Source organism: Trachypithecus francoisi, unplaced genomic scaffold (genome assembly GCF_009764315.1).
Source record: "Trachypithecus francoisi isolate TF-2019V2 unplaced genomic scaffold, Tfra_2.0 Lachesis_group12, whole genome shotgun sequence".
Classification (NCBI taxonomy): Eukaryota; Metazoa; Chordata; class Mammalia; order Primates; family Cercopithecidae; genus Trachypithecus; species Trachypithecus francoisi.
Window position 1 is genome coordinate 67,565,014 of NW_022681457.1, and position 19,144 is coordinate 67,584,157.

The 19,144-nt window shown below is 53.1% G+C and overlaps 1 protein-coding gene across 6 annotated transcripts in view; it reads left to right on the forward strand.

The window, feature by feature from the left end:
- The window catches only part of SIPA1L3 (signal induced proliferation associated 1 like 3), a 313,577-nt gene that overhangs the window by 260,302 nt on the left and 34,131 nt on the right, over nt 1–19,144 (forward strand). For all 6 annotated transcript variants that reach the window (XM_033226049.1, XM_033226046.1, XM_033226044.1 and 3 more), the window contains 2 exons: nt 5,113–5,231; nt 7,336–7,763. In XM_033226049.1, the coding sequence (XP_033081940.1) occupies nt 5,113–5,231; nt 7,336–7,763 (547 nt within the window). The remainder of the gene's footprint in view (nt 1–5,112; nt 5,232–7,335; nt 7,764–19,144) is intronic.

The following is a 19,144-nucleotide window of genomic DNA, read 5'->3' on the forward strand; positions in this document are numbered from 1 at the left end:
TGTAATCCCAGCTACTCAGGAGGCTGAGGCAGGAGAATCACTTGAACCCAGGAGGCGGAGGTTGCAGTGAGCCGAGATTGTGCTGCTGCACTCCAGCCTGGGCAACAAAGCAAGTCTCTGTCTCAAACAAAAAAAAAAAAGTGGAAACTGTCATAGCCTGCAGAAAGACATTGACAGGGTTTGGAGGGCATCTCTGAGCAAATCACATTTCAGGTGAGGCTGGAATAATGCGAAGAAGTCAGTGGGAATGAGAACATTCCAGGGAAAGTGAACAGCTAGTCAGAGACCCTGAGGTGGTGGTGACGAGGCCCATGTGGTGAGAACTGAGGTCAGGGAGGGGACAGGGGCAGAGTATGTGGAGCCTCGTGGGCCACAGGGAGGCCATTGTCCTGTACTAAGAGTGGGACAGGAGCTGCAGGTCTCAGTCTTCTGTGCAGAGGAGGGGCAGGATCTGACTCGGGTGTTCCAAGGGCCCCCTGGCTACAGATTACTGTCAGGTGGGGTGAGAGCAGGACCAGGTGGGGACAGAGGAAGGGGGAGATACGCGGTTCTGGATATAGTATTTTAAAGGCAGCGTTAACCAAATTTCCTGATGATGCCTAGTTGTGGGCATGAGAGAAGTCAAGGATGCCACAGGGGTTTTGGCCACAGCAGCTGAAAGGAGAAGCCATGAACTGAGCAGGAAAACCATGGGAGACGCAGGTTTGGGGGAAGGTACAGCCCTTGACCTTGGCCTTAGCCATGTTCGGTGAGAGTGCCCAACAGATACCCAAGTGGAGATGCTGCAGGGCATCTGAGTTCGAGTCTCAAGTCGGGCAGAGGTCAGCCCAGAGGCAGAGCGCTGGAGTTGTCCATTGTCCGTGGTTTTTGAGGCCAGATGTGACTGTCATGGGCTTTGCTCTGTATAAATGTGGTTTCCCAGCGTGACTGCCTGCCTCCCAGGGAACCAGCACCTTCTGGGTATATAAGGATGTCCCAAAGAGGTAAACCATCAATGGAGGCAGGGCAGGTGGACAAAGAGGCCAGCCTCCCCACTTTCTTGCATCCATGGCTCCCCAGTGAAAGCCACACAGGCAGTGACACCCTCAACTGAGACTAGACGACGTCCAGCCAGGCCATTCTCTGCAGTGGCCCTGAGTGCTCTGCCCAGTCACCCAGGCCACCTTCCCCAGCAGGAACCCGGGTCCGAGAGTACCCTGGGCTTGCACCGGAGGTGGCAGTGTTGTGGTTGCGGGCTCAGGGTCCCACAGGCCTGGTGGGCAGTTCTGAGTTGGGCATGTGCTTGGTGTGTGGCCTCAGCAGTGACCTCCTCCCCCTTAGCCTCAGGTCCCCTGTAGTGGACATTCTAGGTGTCTCTCCTTCCAGGGCAGTTTGGCGGGGGTCCAGTGAGATAATGCCGTCGAAGTCCACGGCCCATCATTAGAACAAGGCCTCCTGCCTACCGGGCACTCACTCTCTACCACTGTCAGCATTGCTGTTGTTGGTGAAGCCCAGGGAGGAGGCAGGGTTTGACAGCACGGGCACTAAACCAGGCCAGCCTGAGCCCCACGTCCTGTCTGGCCCTTTCCTACTGTGTGACCTTGGACCAGCTGCTTAACTTCCCCGAGGCTTGTTCCACATCTATTGGAGATGCTCCTGATACGCACTTCACAGCGGTACTGGGAGGATACATCAGGGTGATGTATGCAGAGTGCTTACGGTAGCGCCTGACACAGAACACACGCTTAATGGGAATTATCATTATGTTAATGATCTTGAATACCGTAGTGATCAAAAGTCAGCTTTGGGGTTAAACCACCAGTGTTCAGCTCCTCAGTTAGTGCATTTGTAATTTCCATAGATAATATCTAAATGCCCTCCACTGGGGTTGGTCAATTTTTATTTATTTATATATACATACATATATATATATATATTTTTTTTTTTTTTTTTTTTTTTTTTGAGACGGAGTCTTGCTCTGCCACCCAGGCTGGAGTGCAGTGGCCGGATCTCAGCTCACTGCAAGCTCCGCCTCCCGGGTTCACGTCATTCTCCTGCCTCAGCCTCCGGAGTAGCTGGGACTACAGGCGCCCGCCTCGTCGCCCGGCTAGTTTTTTGTATTTTTAAGTAGAGACAGGGTTTCACCATATTAGCCAGGATGGTCTCGATCTCCTGACCTCGTGATCCGCCCGTCTCGGCCTCCCAAAGTGCTGGGATTACAGGCTTGAGCCACCGCGCCCGGCCTTTTTTTTTTTTTTTTTTTTTGAGGCAGAGTCTTGCTCTGTTGCCCAAGCTGGAGTGCAGTGGCACAATCTCGGCTCACTGCAACCTCCACCTTCCGGGTCCAAGCGATTCTCCTGCCTCAGCCTCCCGAGTAGCGGGGACTACAGGCATGTGCCATCACACCCAGCTAATTTTTTTGTATTTTTAGGAGAGACAGGGTTTCACCATGTTGATCAGGCTGGTCCTGAACTCCTGACCTCAAATGACCCTCCCATCTTGGCCTCCCAAAGAGCTGTTATTACAGGCATGAGCCACGCCTGGCCAATTATTTTTTTTAAGGTCAACAAGATACTCTGTTCAGGCATACTGACTAGGCTGGAGAGGTTAAACCAGTTGACATCCACAGCAGCTGCTACTCTTTTTTTTTTTTTTTTTTTTTTTTTTTTTTTTTTTTTTTTTTTTTTGAGGCAGAGTCTTGCTCTGTTGCCCAAGCTGGAGTGCAGTGGCCAGATCTCAGCTCACTGCAAGCTCCGCCTCCTGGGTTTCCGCCATTCTCCTGCCTCAGCCTCCGAGTAGCTGGGACTACAGGCGCCGCCACCTCGCCCGGCTAGTTTTTTGTATTTTTTAGTAGAGACGGGGTTTCACCGTATTAGCCAGGATGGTCTCGATCTCCTGACCTCGTGATCCGCCCGTCTCGGCCTCCCAAAGTGCTGGATTACAGGCTTGAGCCACCGCGCCCGGCTTTTTTTTTTTTTTTTTTTTTTTTTTGAGACAGAGTCTCACTCAGTCACCAGGCTGGAGTACAAGGGCGCGATCTCGGCTCACTGCAGCCTCCTCCTCCCAGGTTGAAGCGATTCTTTTGCCTCAGCCTCCTGAGTAGCTGGGACTACAGGTGCACACCACCATGCCCAGCTATTTTTTGTTTTTTTTTTTTAAGTTGAGATGGGCTTTCACCATGTTGGATAGGATGATCTCAAACTCTTGACCTCATGATCTGCCTGCCTCAGCCTCCCAAAGTGCTGGGATTACAGGCGTGAGCCACCATGCCCTGCCTGACATCCACAGCAGCCGCTACTCTTTTTGTTTTTGTTTTTTTTTTTTTTGAGACGGAGTCTCGCTGTATCGCCGGGGCTGGAGTGCAGTGGCCAGATCTCAGCTCACTGCAAGCTCTGCCTCCCGGGTTTATGCCATTCTCCTGCCTCAGCCTCCCGAGTAGCTGGGACTACAGGCACCCGCCACCTCACCTGGCTAGTTTTTTGTATTTTTTAGTAGAGACGGGGTTTCACCATGTTAGCCAGGATGGTCTCAATCTCCTGACCTCATGATCCACCCGTCTCAGCCTCCCAAAGTGCTGGGATTACAGGCTTGAGCCACCGCGCCCGGCCTTTTTTTTGGTTTTTGTTTGTTTGTTTTTTAATTTTTTTTGTTTTTTTTTGTTTTTTTTTTGCAGCCGCTACTCTTAAACCCACTTCACCTTTGGACCAGCAGTTCCAACAGTAGAACTCTCTGTCCCATACACAATCCTACACTTGCTCAAAGTCACATGTAGAGGGAAGGCCATTGCAAGACTGTTGAAGCTAATGTAAATATCCATCAGTAGGAAACTGGCAGGTCATTGATGTATATTCACTTGGTGCAATACTCGTAGGGTAACATCACGTTCAATTATGTGAAGACCTATTGCGAAGATATAAAGAGAAAAGCAAGTATAGATATATTACAAAGTGAAAAATTAAGTTGTAGGACAGTGTTTATTATGATTCCATTTTTGTTTTTTAAAAAAGTTATGGGCCAGGCACGGTGGCTCACACCTGTAATCCTAGCACTTTGGGAGACCGAGATGGGTGGATCACAAGGTCAGGAGTTCGAGATCAGCCTGGCCAAGATAGTGAAACCCCGTCTCTACTAAAAATACAAAAATTAGCTGGGCGTGGTGGCCAGTGCCTGTAATCCCAGCTACTCAGGAGGCTGAGGCAGGAGAATCGCTTGACCCGGGAGGCGGAGGTTGCAGTGAGCCAAGATCACACCACTGCGCTCTAGCCTGGGTGCCAGAGCAAAACTCCGTATCAAAAAAAAAAAAAAAGTATGTACATATAACCAACAAAGGATTACTACGTTGCATATGTAAAGACTTGCCAAGGCAGGTGGATCACGAGGTCAGGAGTTCGAGACCAGCCTGGCCAATATGGTGAAACCCTGTCTCTGCTAAAATTACAAAACAATGAGCTGGGCATGGTGGTGCTCGCCTGTAATTCCAGCTACTCGAGAGGCTGAGACAGGAGAATCACTTGAATCCTGGGCGGCGGAGGTTGCAGTGAGCTGAGATCACACCACTGCACTCCAGCCTGGGCGACAGAGCGAGACCCCATCTCAAAAAAAAAAAAAAAAAAAAAGTCAAACTCATAGAAAAATGGGTGAAGGAGGCCAGGCATGGTGGCTCACACCTATCATCCCAGCACTTTGGGAGGCTGAGGCAGGAGGATCACTTGAAGCCAGGAGTTCAAGACCACCCTGGATGCCATAGCAAGACCTCAAAAAAAAAAAAAAAAATTAGCCAAGCATGGTGATGCACACCTGTAGTCCTAGCTACTTGGGAGGCTGAAGTGGGAGGATGGCTTCAACCCAGGAGTTCGAGGTTACAGTGAGCTATGATCATGCCACTGCACTTTAGCCTGGGTGACAGGGATGGAGGGAAATGGGATATTGTACGGCTTCACTGAGGCTCTCAGAACAGTGTCTGGCACATAGTATGTGCTGAGATGTATTCTCTGTTACTGAGTGTTGAACTCCAAGGCATAAATTGATGGGGTCATGCCCTGGGTGAGCAGACAGGCTGGCAGAGGGGCCGGATTCTTTAGGCCCTGGCCTGAGTCACTCCTAACCACTGGTGTGTCTCCTGTTTTCCTACAGAGCCTTTGTGGCATGTGCCCGCCCAGGCCAGGCTCTCAGCCATAGCCGGAAGCAGCGGGAACAAGCACCCGTCCAGGCAGGATGCAGCAGGCAAAGATTCCCCCAACAGGCATTCCAAAGTGAGTCTGAGCAGCACCCTGCCCCACCGGGGGAGCCAGGCCTACCTGGGTGTGGCCTCTGAGCTTCACACTTGGGCACATCCTCCACCTCCACCACCTTCCACTCAGCTGAGGGGTTGACTACTTGGTCTGGAGTTGGAAACAACCAGGTTCACATTCTGGCTCCAGCCCTCATCAGTGGTAATCTTAGGCAAATCTCTTTACCTCCTCGAGCTGCAGTTTCCTCTTTGTTCCATCAGTCATGGTAAATCAGCTGCCGTAACAGACAGCCCCGAATCTCAGTGACCTCATACAGTGGAAGTAGATTTCCCTCTCCTGTAACAGTGCAGTGCAGGTATTCAGTGAGCATCTACCCACCATCCACATGGTGATTCAGAGCCCAGGCTCCCTCCCTCTTGTGACTCTGCTCTTCCTCAGAGGTTCCAAGCCCTCTGCTAGGTCCCTGCATCTTTCCAGCAGTGGAGGTGAGTGAGAGAAAAGATCACGTGGGAGGTGTTTTTTAGACCAGGCCTGGAAATGGTATGAATCACTTCCATTCCATCACGTGGCCACACCTAACTGCAAGGGAGGCTGGGAAATGTAGTCTTACATGTCCCAGGAAGGCTAGTAAATGTCCTGTGTGTCCAGGAGGAGTAGATGGTTTACAGGGGCCCTTGGCAATCTCTTTGTATCCATTCAATCAGTGGGTGTTTCACAAGCCCTTACAACACTCCAGGCATTGGGACCATGATGATGAAGAGGACAGACCAGCCCTGTCCTCAGCTAGCTGACTTCCCAGTGAGGGCAGCAAGCAGTAAAAAGATAAACAGATCTGTTGTACAAGAAAAAGCGCGGGCTGGGTGCGGTGGCTCTCGCCTGTAATCCCAGCACTTTGGGAGGCCAAGGCGGACGGATCAGCTGCAGTCAGGAGTTCGAGACCAGCCTGGGCAACCTAATAAAACCCCATCTCTACTAAAAATACAAAAATTAGCCAGGCGTGATGGCAGGCACCTGTAATCCCAGCTCCTTGGAAGGCTGAGGCATGAGAATCACTTGAACCCAGGAAGCAGAGGATTACACCACTGCACTCCAGCCTGGGCAACAAAGCAAGACTCCACCTCAAAAAAAAAAAAGAAAGAAAGAAAAGAAAAGAAAACGCACAGTCCAGGGGACAGAGTGACAAGCACTGCAGCTCGAGGATGACATGATCAGAGAGGGCCTTTGAGGGGGTGACCTGTGAGCAGAAACCTGGAGTGAAGGAAGGAGCAGCCCACGAAGATCCCTCAGGGAAGAGCATTACAGGCAGAGGGAGCAGCAGGTGCAGAGGCCCTGAGGGGGAGTGCCCATTGTGTTCAGAGAACAGCAAGGGGGCCACCATGGCCGCAGCAACGTGATCGGGAGGGAGGGGAGATGACATCGGAAACCGGGACCCAAGCATCAAAGCCCCATGGGCCGTGGTGGGAACTCTCACTTGTGCCTGGAGTAAGATGGAGCCGCAGGGTGGGGGACATAATCTAACTCAGGTGTTCCCAGCCTCCCACTGGCTGCGCATGGGGAATAAACGGGGATGAGGGTGCAGAGAGACCAGGGAGGAGGCTGCTGCACTGGCACTGGGGAGGGGACAGGACAGGCATGGACAGGACCAGGCGGAGCCGTGGAGCAGGAAGTGACAGGTCCCAGATCTGTGTTGAGGACGCGGGCAGCAGGGTTTGCTGTTGGGCTGGACGTGAGTGAGAGCAAAAGCGGGGTCAAGGTGAGTCCACTGCTCTTGGCAGGGGCAGCTGAAAACATGGCTGGAGTCACTGAGACAGGGAAAACGGTGCCGAGCTCAGTCTTAGATTCTCTGAGTCTGAGGTGTGGGAAGCACGTTCTGTGCGTGATGTCATTTGTTCCTCCGAGCAGCCCCGTTAGGCAGGCTTACTATCACCCTCCATTGTACAGATGTGGAAACTGAGGCAAAGGGAAGGTAAATCACTTGCCCAAGGTAACACAGCCAATAGATGAGAAGCCAGGATTTGAAGCTGTCTGGTCCCAGGGTTCAGGCCCAGGCGGAGGGAGGACCCAGCGAGGGAAGATGCACCCCTGCCCTGGAGTCTGGGAATGACACGCTTCTCTTGCCCCTCAGGGAGAACCTCAGTACTCAAGTCATTCCAGCAGCAACACCCTCTCCAGCAACGCATCCAGCAGCCACAGCGACGACCGCTGGTTCGACCCCCTGGACCCCCTGGAGCCGGAGCAAGACCCCCTCTCTAAGGGTGGCTCCAGCGACAGTGGCATCGACACCACCCTCTACACCTCCAGCCCCAGCTGCATGTCCCTGGCCAAGGCTCCACGGCCCGCCAGGCCACACAAGCCCCCTGGAAGTATGGGCCTTTGTGGCGGGGGTCGCGAGGCTGCCGGGAGGTCCCACCACACAGACAGGCGGCGGGAGGTCTCCCCTGCCCCCGCAGTTGCTGGCCAAAGCAAGGGCTACCGACCGAAGCTGTACTCCTCCGGCTCCAGCACCCCCACGGGACTGGCAGGGGGCAGCCGAGACCCGCCAAGGCAGCCCAGGTAAGCTCTTGAACCTAGTCTGGGTTCTGGCCACCTTCCACTTCTGCCAGTTCTACTTCTAGGGTCCTGAAGGTGGGGTTCTCCTCCGCAGAAACACACTCACGGATGCATGCGCCTAGTCACTGGTTTGCTGACAGAATTGGGGTGCTCATGGACCTCTGCCTTACTGCCCATCCATCAGCCTTCAGGGACCCCAGGTGGAGGGAAAGAAACCCCTGGCCTTCTGTCTCTCTGTTTTCAACAGTCTCTGGTTCTCTCTGACCCTCTGTCTCTTTTTTCTTTGCTCTCTGCTGAGACCAAAAGTTTGTATGCTTTCTCAAGGGTCACAGACTGTATCTGTTAGAGTGCATTTGACTGGAGGCAATAGGAAACCTGACCCACTATGGCTTAAACAAGTAGAGGTGTAACAAACAGTCCCCTGACATGAAGTCCAGAGAGGGCAGAGCCAGGTTAGCGATGCGGCTCATGGAGAGCCTCAAGGATTGGCGCTCTGTATCTCCCTGCTCGGCATCTTTACCGTGCTGGCTCATGTCTCCCTGCCTTGAGATGGAGCTGTGGTGTCTGGCGAGTGGCAGTCGGGGGCAGAGAACAGAGGAAAGGTGGCAGCCTTCAAGCACCTTTCCCTTTCTGTGGAGAAAGCAAACACTTTCCCAGAACTCCTTTCAGCAGCTGGCGTCACGGGGCCATCCCAGCTACAAGGAGGTCTGGAAGGTCATGGTTTGGCCTTCCAGGCTCTACAGTATAGGGCAGTGGTCCCCAAAGAAGCCCTTGAAGGCTTGTTCAGCCCAGCTGCTGGGCCCCACCCAGCGTTTCTGATTCAGTAGGTCGGAGTGAGAGACCTGAGAACATGCATTGGTGTTTTTTGTTTGTTTGTTTGTTTGTTTGTTTTTTGAGATGGAGTCTGGTACTGTCGCCCAGGCTGGAGTGCAGTGGCCAGATCTCGGCTCACTGCAACCTCCGCCTTCCAGGTTTACGGCATTCTTCTGCCTCAGCCTCCCGAGTAGCTGGGACTACAGGCGCCCGCCACCTCGCCCGGCTTGTTTTTTGTATTTTTTAGTAGAGACGGGGTTTCACTGTGTTAACCAGGATGGTCTCGATCTCCTGACCTAGTGATCCGCCCGTCTCGGCCTCCCAAAGTGCTGGGATTACAGGCTTGAGCCACAGCGCCCGGCCTGTTTGTTTGTTTTTTAGATGGAGTTTCGTTTTGTTCACCAGGCTGGAGTGCAGTGGTGCAGTCTTGGGCCCACTGCACCTCCACCTCCCAGGTTCAAGCAATTCTCCTGCCTTGGCCTCCCGAGTTGCTGAGATTACAGGTGCCCACCACCATGTCCAACTAATTTTTGTATTTTTAGTAGAGACAGGGTTTCACCATGTTGGCCAGGCTGGTCTCAACTCCTGACCTCAAGCGATCCGCCCATCTCAGCCTCCCAAAGTGCTGGGATCACAGGTGTAAGCCACTGTGCCTGGCTGAGACTGTGCATTAAGTTCTCAGTAGATGCTGATGCTGCTGGTCCCAGGGACCACACTTTGAGAGCCACTGGTAGAGAGGCAGACGGGAGTAAGAGAGAAAGAGGAGGCATTGGCCTGGAGCGGTGGCTCACGCCTGTAATCCCAGCACTTTGGGAGTCCAAGGCGGGTGAATCACGAGGTCAGGAGATCGAGACTATCCTGGCCAACATGGTGAAACCCCATCTCTACTGAAATACAAAAAAATTAGCCAGGCATGGTGGTGGGCACCTGTAGTTCCAGCTGAGGCAGGAGAATCACTTGAACCCAGGATGCAGAGGTTGCAGTGAGCCGAGATTCGCCACTGCACTCCAGCCTGGCGAGAGTGAGACTCTGTCTCAAAAAAAAAGCAGGCATTGGCCAGCCAGCAACCTGGAGTCCCAACCACACACACTGACGTTCTGATGGAGGCGATGAGCCACCTTCCAGAAAAGGGCACAGAGATGGGAAAAGTATTCCACACAAACAGAACTCAGCCTCATCCTTGGACCCCCTTAGGGTGCTATGACCCCAGCAGGGCTTGCTGTGCTGTAGTGTTCAGTGCCAGCCCCTGAGTCCACAGCTCCACATCCCTTCCTGACCATGCCTGAGGTGGGCTAACCTGAATCCCCGATACCTGTCAGGGCTCAGAACCTGGTTGGTGCAGGGATCTTCCTCTCCTGTGGCTCCCTAAAGCCTTTGCCAGTTCTCAAACCCCAGCCTGTCTCCACACAGGACACCCACACGCAGGCAGCCAACTCAGACTTCTGACCACAGTGTGCAGTAGAATTGTGTCCATCTATACAGAAATATTTATGTTTAAAAAAAAAAATGACTTTGCGTGGTGGCTCACGCCTGTAATCCCAGCACTTTGAGAGACCAAGGCAGGCAGATCACAAGGTCAAGAGATCAAGAACATCCTGGCCAACATGGTGAAACCCCATCTCTACTAAAAATACGAAAATTAGCTGGGCGTGGTGGTGCACACCTGTAGTCCCACCTACTTGGGAGGCTGAGGCAGGAGAATCGCTTGAATCCGGGAGGCAGAGGTTGCAGTGAGCAAAGATCACACCACTGCACTTCAGTCTGGCGACAGAGCGAGACTCCGTCTCAAAAAAAAAAAAAAAAGGGGTGAAGCAGTGGTTTCCAAAATAATTCTTAACCTTTGTGTGATACACTTTGATCCAGTCTAGTCTATCTAAAAATGTTTAATGCCAATCAATCCCCACTCAAATGATGTCATGGCTTACAGTGTTCTTTGACAGATTTGAAAACTGCTGTGTTTGAGTGACTGTAATGTCAGCACTTCCCGGGGCACACCGTGATCCAAGGATCTCCTTGCGTCAGAGAGCCCAAAGAAGGGCTGAAGGAGGAAAGAGGAGATAGAGAGACTGTCTGAGTGTTTTAGATCTCTCAGTTCATCTCCCTAGAGAAGTGGCTGTTTGTTTTTTAGAAGCAGGGTCCCTCTCTGTCACCCAGGCTGGGGTGCACTGGTACAATCATAGCTCGCTGCAGCCTCGAACTCCTGGGCTCAAGTGTTTCTCCCGCCTAAGCACCCCCAAGTAGCTGAGACTACAGGTGTGCACCCCCAGGCCCAGCTAATTTTTTAAGTTTGTTAGTAGAGAAATGTTCTCACTATGTTGCCCAGGCTGGTCTCAAACTCCTGGGCTCAGGGGATCCTCCCACCTAGACCTCTCAAAAGTGCTGGGATTACAGGCATGAGCCACCACACCTGGTGGCGAGTACCTCTTAATGTTTTGAACACATGGGCTCTTTTGAATGGCTCATTCATTCATTCATTCATTCCATTCATAAGTATTCTTAGGGATTTGCTCTGTCCCAGACACTGTGCTGGGAACTGAGAGAAATCACAAACACATTTGGATGAGGCCCCCAGGCCTCCCCACCGTCCACTGAGGGAAACAGATGAGAATCAGACTGTCACTGAGACGAATGAATAATTGTGCCCACCGGGGTCGAGCGCGGTGGCTCACGCCTATAAACCCAGCACTTTGGGAGGCCAAGGCGGGAGGATCACCTGAGGTCAGGAGTTCAAGACCAGCCTGGCCAACATGGTGAAACCCCGTCTCTACTAAAAATACAAAAATTAGCCAGGCATGGTGGCGGGCGCCTGTAATCCCAGCTACTCGGGAGGCTGAGGCAGGAGAATCACTTGAACCTGGGAGGTGGAGGGTGCAGTGAGCCGAGACTGCGCCACTGCACTCCAGCCTGGGGAATAGAATGAAACTCCATCTAAAAAAAAAAAAAAACAACCAATGCATTCACTCCAGCCTGGGTGACAGAGGAAACTCTGTCTCAAAAATTAAATAAATAAATAAATAAAACACTGGGGGGAGGGGGGAAACCTGTCCCACGAAGAGGGACATGGGGCCAAGAAAGTCTACACCAGGGGTCTCAGGTCTCCGTTGTGGTAGCCCCCGTTCCAGGCACAGAACCACCACCTTAGTGAACCCAAACAACTGGGAGGATTTGAAATCCGAGACATAAAGACAGCCAGGCCTAGAGTAGACTGTGGCTGAGATGGGAGGGTGGGTATGAAATCATCCTGTGTCTAAGGAAAGGATCTGCTGAACCCAGAAACGGAATGAAATGGGAGAGGAGCCCGCTGCAAAAGAGGGCCCTGCGGTTGGGAGCTTTAATTTGCATACAGACAATTGATGCTAATTGCAAATCATTCTTATCTACTCATTAAAGCTGCTTCCTGAAGTTTTCTCCTAGGCAACCAGGCTTGAGAGTGGCGCAGCATTTCCCAAAATGGGGTGCTTGAGGTGATTTGGGTGGTGTGGGGAGGAAAATATTTTATTTTAAATGGATATATGCTTGCTTTAATGAGTATTAGAAAAAACTGTTTGCAACTCACCCCCTGATTTTACAGAAACCACCTTGGACAAGTCAAGGAGAAAATAAAATGAGTTGATTTAAAGAAATATATCCAGGCTGGGCTCCATGGCTCATGCCTATAATCCCAGCACTCTGGGAGGCCAAGGCAGGTGGATCACTTGAGGCCAGGGGTTCCAGACCAGCCTGACCAACATGGTAAAACCCCATGTCTACTGAAAATACAAAAATTAGCCAGGCGTGGTGGCGCATGCCTGTGGTCCCAGCTATTCTGGAGGCTGAGGCGGGAGAATCGCTTGAGCCTGGGAGGCAGAGGTTGCAGTGAGCTGAGATCGTGCCACTGCACTTCAGCCTCAGCAACAGAGCAAGACTCAGTCTCAAAAAAAAAAAAAAAAGAAGGCCGGGCGCGGTGGCTCAAGCCTGTAATCCCAGCACTTTGGGAGGCCGAGGCGGGCGGATCACGAGGTCAGGAGATCGAGACCATCCTGGCTAACCCCGTGAAACTCCGTCTCTACTAAAAAAATACAAAAAACTAGCCGGGCGAGGTGGCGGGTGCCTGTAGTCCCAGCTACTCGGGAGGCTGAGGCAGGTGAATGGCGTGAACCCGGGAGGCGGAGCTTGCAGTGAGCTGAGATCCGGCCATTGCACTCCAGCCTGGGCGACAGACTGCCTCTCAAAAAAAAAAAAAAAGAAAAGAAACATATCCATGTGGATAAGAGTGTGACCTTCAGTGTCAGCCCACCTGCATTCAGTCCCTCCCTCAGCCACTTCTTGGCTGCGTACTCCCCAGGCAAGTGACTGAACTTCTCTGGGCCTCAGTTTCCTCATCTGTAAAACTAGGGATAAACCACGTACTTACCTCATAGGGATGTGGTGAAGATTGAATGTACCCTTAAAACAGTGCTTGGACTTGAAGACTGCCTGTCGGAATCATGGGGTATGAGGGGGTATTTGAAAAACACACAAAAATGAGGCCTTGCCTCAGATTCACAAAATCAGAATATCTTCCCTGGTCCAAGCCCTGTTACAGGCAGTGTTGGGGACACAGCAGTGACTGAGGGAGCCCCAGTCGTGCCTGACAGATGCATTCCCAGAGACAGCCCAGAGGGGTCAGGTCAAGATGGGGGAGGCCCAGGCAGAGGGGTCAGGGTCAGGGTCGGGGGCCCAGGCTGAGGGGTCAGGGCTGGAATACAAGGGAACCAGGAAGAGTAGTCAGAGTAAGATGAGGGGGCACAGGTAGAGGGGCCAGGGTGGAATGGAGGGGGGCCAGGCAGACAGATTGCGGCCATGATGGAGGGGTACAGGAAACGTGGGAGCCCAAAGGGGGCCTCCCCTAACCCAGTCGTGGGAGGGGCCGCCCTGTTGCGGGAGAGGCTTTCCTGGAGAAAGAGTCTGAGCTAGCCAGGGGAGTCAGGAGGGAAAAGCAGTCCAGACAAAGTGGCGACTCCCACCGTCCGTCTCACCCCACCTCACTCCATTGGCCTCCCACAGTCTTCCATTTCAATAGGCGCAAGTTCCCTGGATGGTCACAGAGCCACCTGCTTGGAGTCAGACCTGGGTTCAAGGGGGCACACGTGCCTCCGCCTCCCATGGCGGCCACACTGTGCTGTGCACTGGGCGACCCAGCAGCCCCCGCGTGTGCTGTCGTCAGCGCGTGCCCCTGGGCTGAAGTGAGAGCCTGCTCCCCAGCCTCTGCCTGGAAGGCAGGCACCTGTGTTTGAACAGGCCTGGCACAAGTGCTCAGTGATGGCCCGGTGTCAATCTCCACAGCACACCGTGGCATAGAACTTGGCATTTATTCACGCAGCAAGCGCCTGCTGCGCACCGGGGCCTCTGCAGGGAGCTGGAACGGTCAGACCAGACCCCGGCCATCCTGGCACGGACGGAGGCCCTTGGGAAACAGCTAGCAAATAATGCCAAAAGCCAGGAATGAATTGTGCCAGGGGACAGCCTTCAGAGACCGATGGGGTCTGAGGGTGGATGGGATGCAGGGCTGGAGGAGGTGTCAAATCTAGCCTAGGGCCAGGGATAATGTCCCCGAACAAGGGTCAGGAGGGTCACGTCTGCCAAGGATGAGGGGAACAGGGAGGAGGGAGCGGATGAAGAGGAGGGGGGTTCAGTGGGGCGGGAGAGACATTCATCTGGGATGCAGTTATACGGATGTTTGCTCTGTTTTTTAAATTGTGTGTATATATGCAACATATATCTAGACACACACACATTCTGGGCCTCAATATATGTTGTGAACCTCAATATGTATATATGCAACTATATATATACACACACTAGGTTTTTTTAAAGTATGCTGAATTTCTCATTCAGATGAATGTATATATAACTATTTACCATTAAAAAAACAACCAGAAGGGAAAGATGAGGCATGGAGGAAGTATGTCTATGAACTGGAGTCGCATGTGCAGAGCCCCTGTGGTGGGGAGGAGGGTGGCATCGTTAGGCCACTGAACATAGGCCCCTTGGCTCAAGTATAGAAATTGTGGCCGGGCACAGTGGCTCATGCCTGTAATCCCAGCACTTAGGGAGGTCAAGGCAGGAGCGTCACTTGAGGCCAGGAGTTTGAGACCAGCCTGGGCAGCATAGACCCACCTCTATCCCCCAGCCAAACTGCTTTTTTTTTTTTTGGCGGGGGGGGTGGAGTTTCACTCTGTTGCCCAGGCTGGAGTGCAGTGGCGCAATCTCAGCTCACGGCAACCTCCACCTCCCAGGTTCAAGCGATTCTCCTGCCTCATCCTCCCGAGTAGCTGGGATTACAGGCCACCACACCCGGCTAATTTTTGTATTTATAGTAGAGACAGGGTTTCACCATGTTGGCCAGGCTGGTCTCGAACTCCTGCCCTTGGGTGACTCACCCACCTTGGCCTCCCAAAGTGCTGAGATTACAGGCATGAGCCACCATGCTTGGCCAAAATTTTTTTTTAATTAGCTGGGTATGGCAGTAGGCTCCTGCAGTCCCAGCTACTCAAGAGGCTGAGGTGAAAGGATCACTTGAGCCTGGGAGTTTGAGACCGCAGTGCGCTGTAATTGCACCACTGCACTCCGTCCTGAGTAACTGATTGATACCCTGTTGATCAATCAATCACTCCATCCTAGGTGACAGAGCAAGATCCTGTAGGTAGGTAGGTAGGGCAGTCAATGGGAGGTTGGGGAAGTCAGCGGTGGCCAGAACATTCAGGGTCCTACCAGCTCCTTTATGGAGTCTGGATCTCATCTTAAGAGCAGCGAGGGTAATGCGGGTGGATTTGTGTTCCAAAGTATGGTGCTGGCGGTGAGACAGGAGGCAAAGTCTGAGGGGGCTGAGGCTTGGATCTGCATGGGAGGATGTGGGCCTGAGCTGGAGGACAGAGCAATTGTGGATGTGGCGGCAGGCGGCATTGCCAGGAAGTAAGCCAGGAGGGAGATGCAGGCCCGGGGCACAGCCAGCAAGCCATGTGAGAGTCCAGGGTGACTGCCACGTGTCTGGAGACTGCTGTGGTCTGGGAGCGCCTGAGGCGTTTGTGAGAAGAGGAGGCAGGGTGGGGCAGCCGGGGGGACTGATTCTTCCAGTCACTGACCTTTGCAGCGCCCACTCTGTGCCAGGTGTCTTTCCAGACACAGCGGTGCAGCATGCCTCCCTTGTGGAACTGTCATTCTGGAGACAGGACAAAATAGACAGATAGCCGAACCACCATGGAGTGTGCCGGGAGGTGATAAGTGCTGGGGAGGAAAGGCAAACAGAGCGGGTCTCTGGGAAGGCTTCTCGGAGGAGGTGATGCATTGTAGGAAGCCAGGGTGAGATGCAGGCAGTGGAAACAGATATCCAGACCCTGAGGGTGAATTTATTCGCAGTGCTCCAGAAATGGTCAGGCGGCCAGAGGGGCTGAAGCAGGTGTCACGGGGGAGAGTGGCAGGAGGTCAGCATAGCGAGGTGGCAGGAGCCTGGTTCTGGTGGGCATATTGACCACAGTCAGATGCTGGGATTTGGTTCCAAGGGACATGGGAGCTATGGGAGGCATTTGAGCACATCATCTGACTTAATGTTTTTAAAAAGATTACTGAGGGCTGGGCGCGGTGGCTCACACCTGTAATCCCAGCACTTTGGGAGGCTAAGGCAGGCAGATCACTTGAGCCCAGGATTTCAAGACCCGCCTGCGCAACATGGCAAAACCCCATGTCTACAAAAAAATTAGCTGGGTGTGGTGGCACACGCATGTTTGGGAGGCTGAGGTTGGAGGATTGCTTGAGCCTGGGAAGTGGAGGCTACAGTGAGCCGAGATCACATCACGGCACTCAGCCTGGGTGACAAAGTAAGACACTATCTCAAAAAATGATAATAATAAAATGTAAAAATAAAAAATAGAAAAGATCACTGTGGGCTACTCTGGAGAGGACAGACTATCTTGGGCAGCGGGAGGATGGTGAACAACATTCAAAGGCTGCCAGGAGAGGGATGGGTCCTGACACGCCCAAGCAGGGAGCCCCCACCCACTCCCTTCCCCGGGCTATGGCCCTCGCCGTGGAAGCCGCTGCAGCCTGTAGCAGCTTGTGTCCATCGATGACCTCACAGATGCTGCCTCCAGACATTCGTCATGGGAGCCCAGCTGCCAGGCATGCTGCCAGGCGCCAGCGCCTGCCATGGGCACCGCAGTGGGCTGAGTGATCCTGGGCAGGCAGCCACCTGGCCCTCGCCCTCTCCTGAGGCAGTGCACACTCCCGAGCTTTCTGGGCTTCCAGAGCAATTTGTCCGAGCTGTTAGGAGCAGTCAGAGGCTCTAGGCTCCACGTGGAGCTGACACAGCCAGGCGTTCCCAGGCAGGCAGGAAGCACGTGGCCTTGCTTCCCCAGGCTGTGCCAGGAGTCCCTGGGATGCCCTTCTGGGAGCACAGCCCTGAAAGGTAATCTGAGGGCCTGAAGATCCACCGGGGCCCACCCTGCCCATATTAGGTCACCCGAGACCGAGACCTCCTCAGGGAGTCACAGTCACAGTCAGCTTGGGAAGAGGAAGCCAGGGAGCCAGGCAGAGATCTGTGGGCAGGGAGCAGTGCAAAGGTCCCGAGGTAGAAGCGTTTCTGGTGTATTTGAGGAACAGCTTCTGCATGGCTGGAGCAGAGTGAAGGAGAGGGAGTGTGGAGGAGCTGGGGGCAGAGAAGAGAGGGGGGCAGAGGGGGGACCCTGAGGGGAGGGCTCTGGGTCTTACCAGAGTGAGGTGGAACCCTGAGAGAGTCCTGATCTGATTCTCATGTTCTCAGGATCTCTCTGGCTGTGTTTTGAGGCTGGGGAAGGATGCAGGAGGGAGAGGGAGCCAGGAGGAGGCCGCTCTGATGATACAGGTGGCAATGGTTGGTGGAGGTAGCGAGCAGTGGCTGGATTGGGATTTCTGTTTAATCTCTCGCCTAGATCCTCTCTCTGTCCACTTCCTGAAGGCCCGTTGTTTCTGCCCCGCAGGCCACAGGGTGATGTGGCCACTCACGGCTCCTACACTGGAGCATAATTCCAGCCACACGCAGAGACAAATTGGCTCTTCAGCCCACGACACATGTCAGGGAGAGAAAGCAAGACTGGTCCGGAGTGAAGGCCAAGTGGCTAGGGGCCCGCAGGGTGTGTGGGTGAGCAGTGTGACTTCAGGGCTCTGCTTCTGGCTGCCTATGTCTGCATCCCAGTTCCACCTTTTACCCGAACTGTGTGATCTCCATCAGCCCCCTTAGGTGCTCTGAGGCTCAATGTCCTCATCGGTAAAATGGGGGTAATTATAGGATCTGTCAGCCAGGCACAGTGGCTCATGCCTGTAATCCCAGCACTTTGGGAGGCTGAGGCAGGCAGATCACCTGAGGTCAGGAGTTTAAGACCAGCCTGGCCAGCATGATGAAACCCCACCTCTACTAAAAATACAAAAATTAGCCAGGTGTGGTGGCGGGCACCTGTAGTCCCAGATACTCGAGAGGCTGAGGCAAGAGAATCACTTGGACCTGGGAGGCAGAGGTTGCAGTGAGCCAAGAGGGTACCACTGCACTCCAGCCTGGCTGACAGAGCTAGATTCTGTCTCTCAAAAAAAAAATTTTTTTAAAAATAGGATCCATCATCTAAGGTTGTGAGGGTGAACTGAGACCATGAGTTTAAAGCACGTATTACAGGGCCGGAGACATAGCTGGGCTCAAGTGTATCAGCTGCTGCTGTGTTTTATTCTCATGTATTATGTATTAATATTTATCATTAACAATTGTTGTCACTGGGAGTACAGAATGGTGGTTAAACGTATCATCTCTCAAGCCAGACTACCTATGTCTACGTCCCAGCTCTTATCCCCCTATAGCTACATCATTTGGGGCAAGTTATTTCATCTCCCTGGGCCTCAGTTCCTGGGCCTCAGTTTCCCCCACCTGGAACATGGGAGTGGTGGTAGTTCCTGTCTCGGGGTTGCCATGGCGGCTAAGTAAGGTGACACGTATAAGATGCTTAGAACAAGACAGGCAGCTTCCACAGGCTCGGAGTGGTCAGCACTATCACTGTCACGGCCACCTACTGTGCCACTGCTCCTTTTCCTGCAGGCAGGGACCACAGCTCACTCTCTGAGAGCCTGTCACCCACCCAGGACCACCCGTCAGTCCCCTTCAGAGTCCCCAGGCTGAACAGACCAAAAGCATTGCACACACTTATGCAGCTGGTATGATTTATCTACCCAGCCTCTGGTTTTTCAGCTTTTTTGAAAGCATAAATCCTTCGACTCCAACAAAATGTTAAATGCTCTCCTAAGCTGTCAAACAGGTAAATGCATAGCCTCTCTGGTTGAAGGGAGGTGGCGGGCACCTGTAGTCCCAACTACTCGGGAGGCTGAGGCAGGAGAATGGCGTAAACCCGGGAGGCGGAGCTTGCAGTGAGCTGAGATCTGGCCACTGCACTCCAGCCTGGGCGACAGAGTGAGACTCCGTCTCAAGAAAAAAAAAAAAAAAAAAAAAAGAACTCCACTAGGCTGGGTGCAGTGGCTCCCAGCACTTTGGGAGGCCGAGGCGGGTACATCACGAGGTCAGGAGATCGAGACCATCCTGG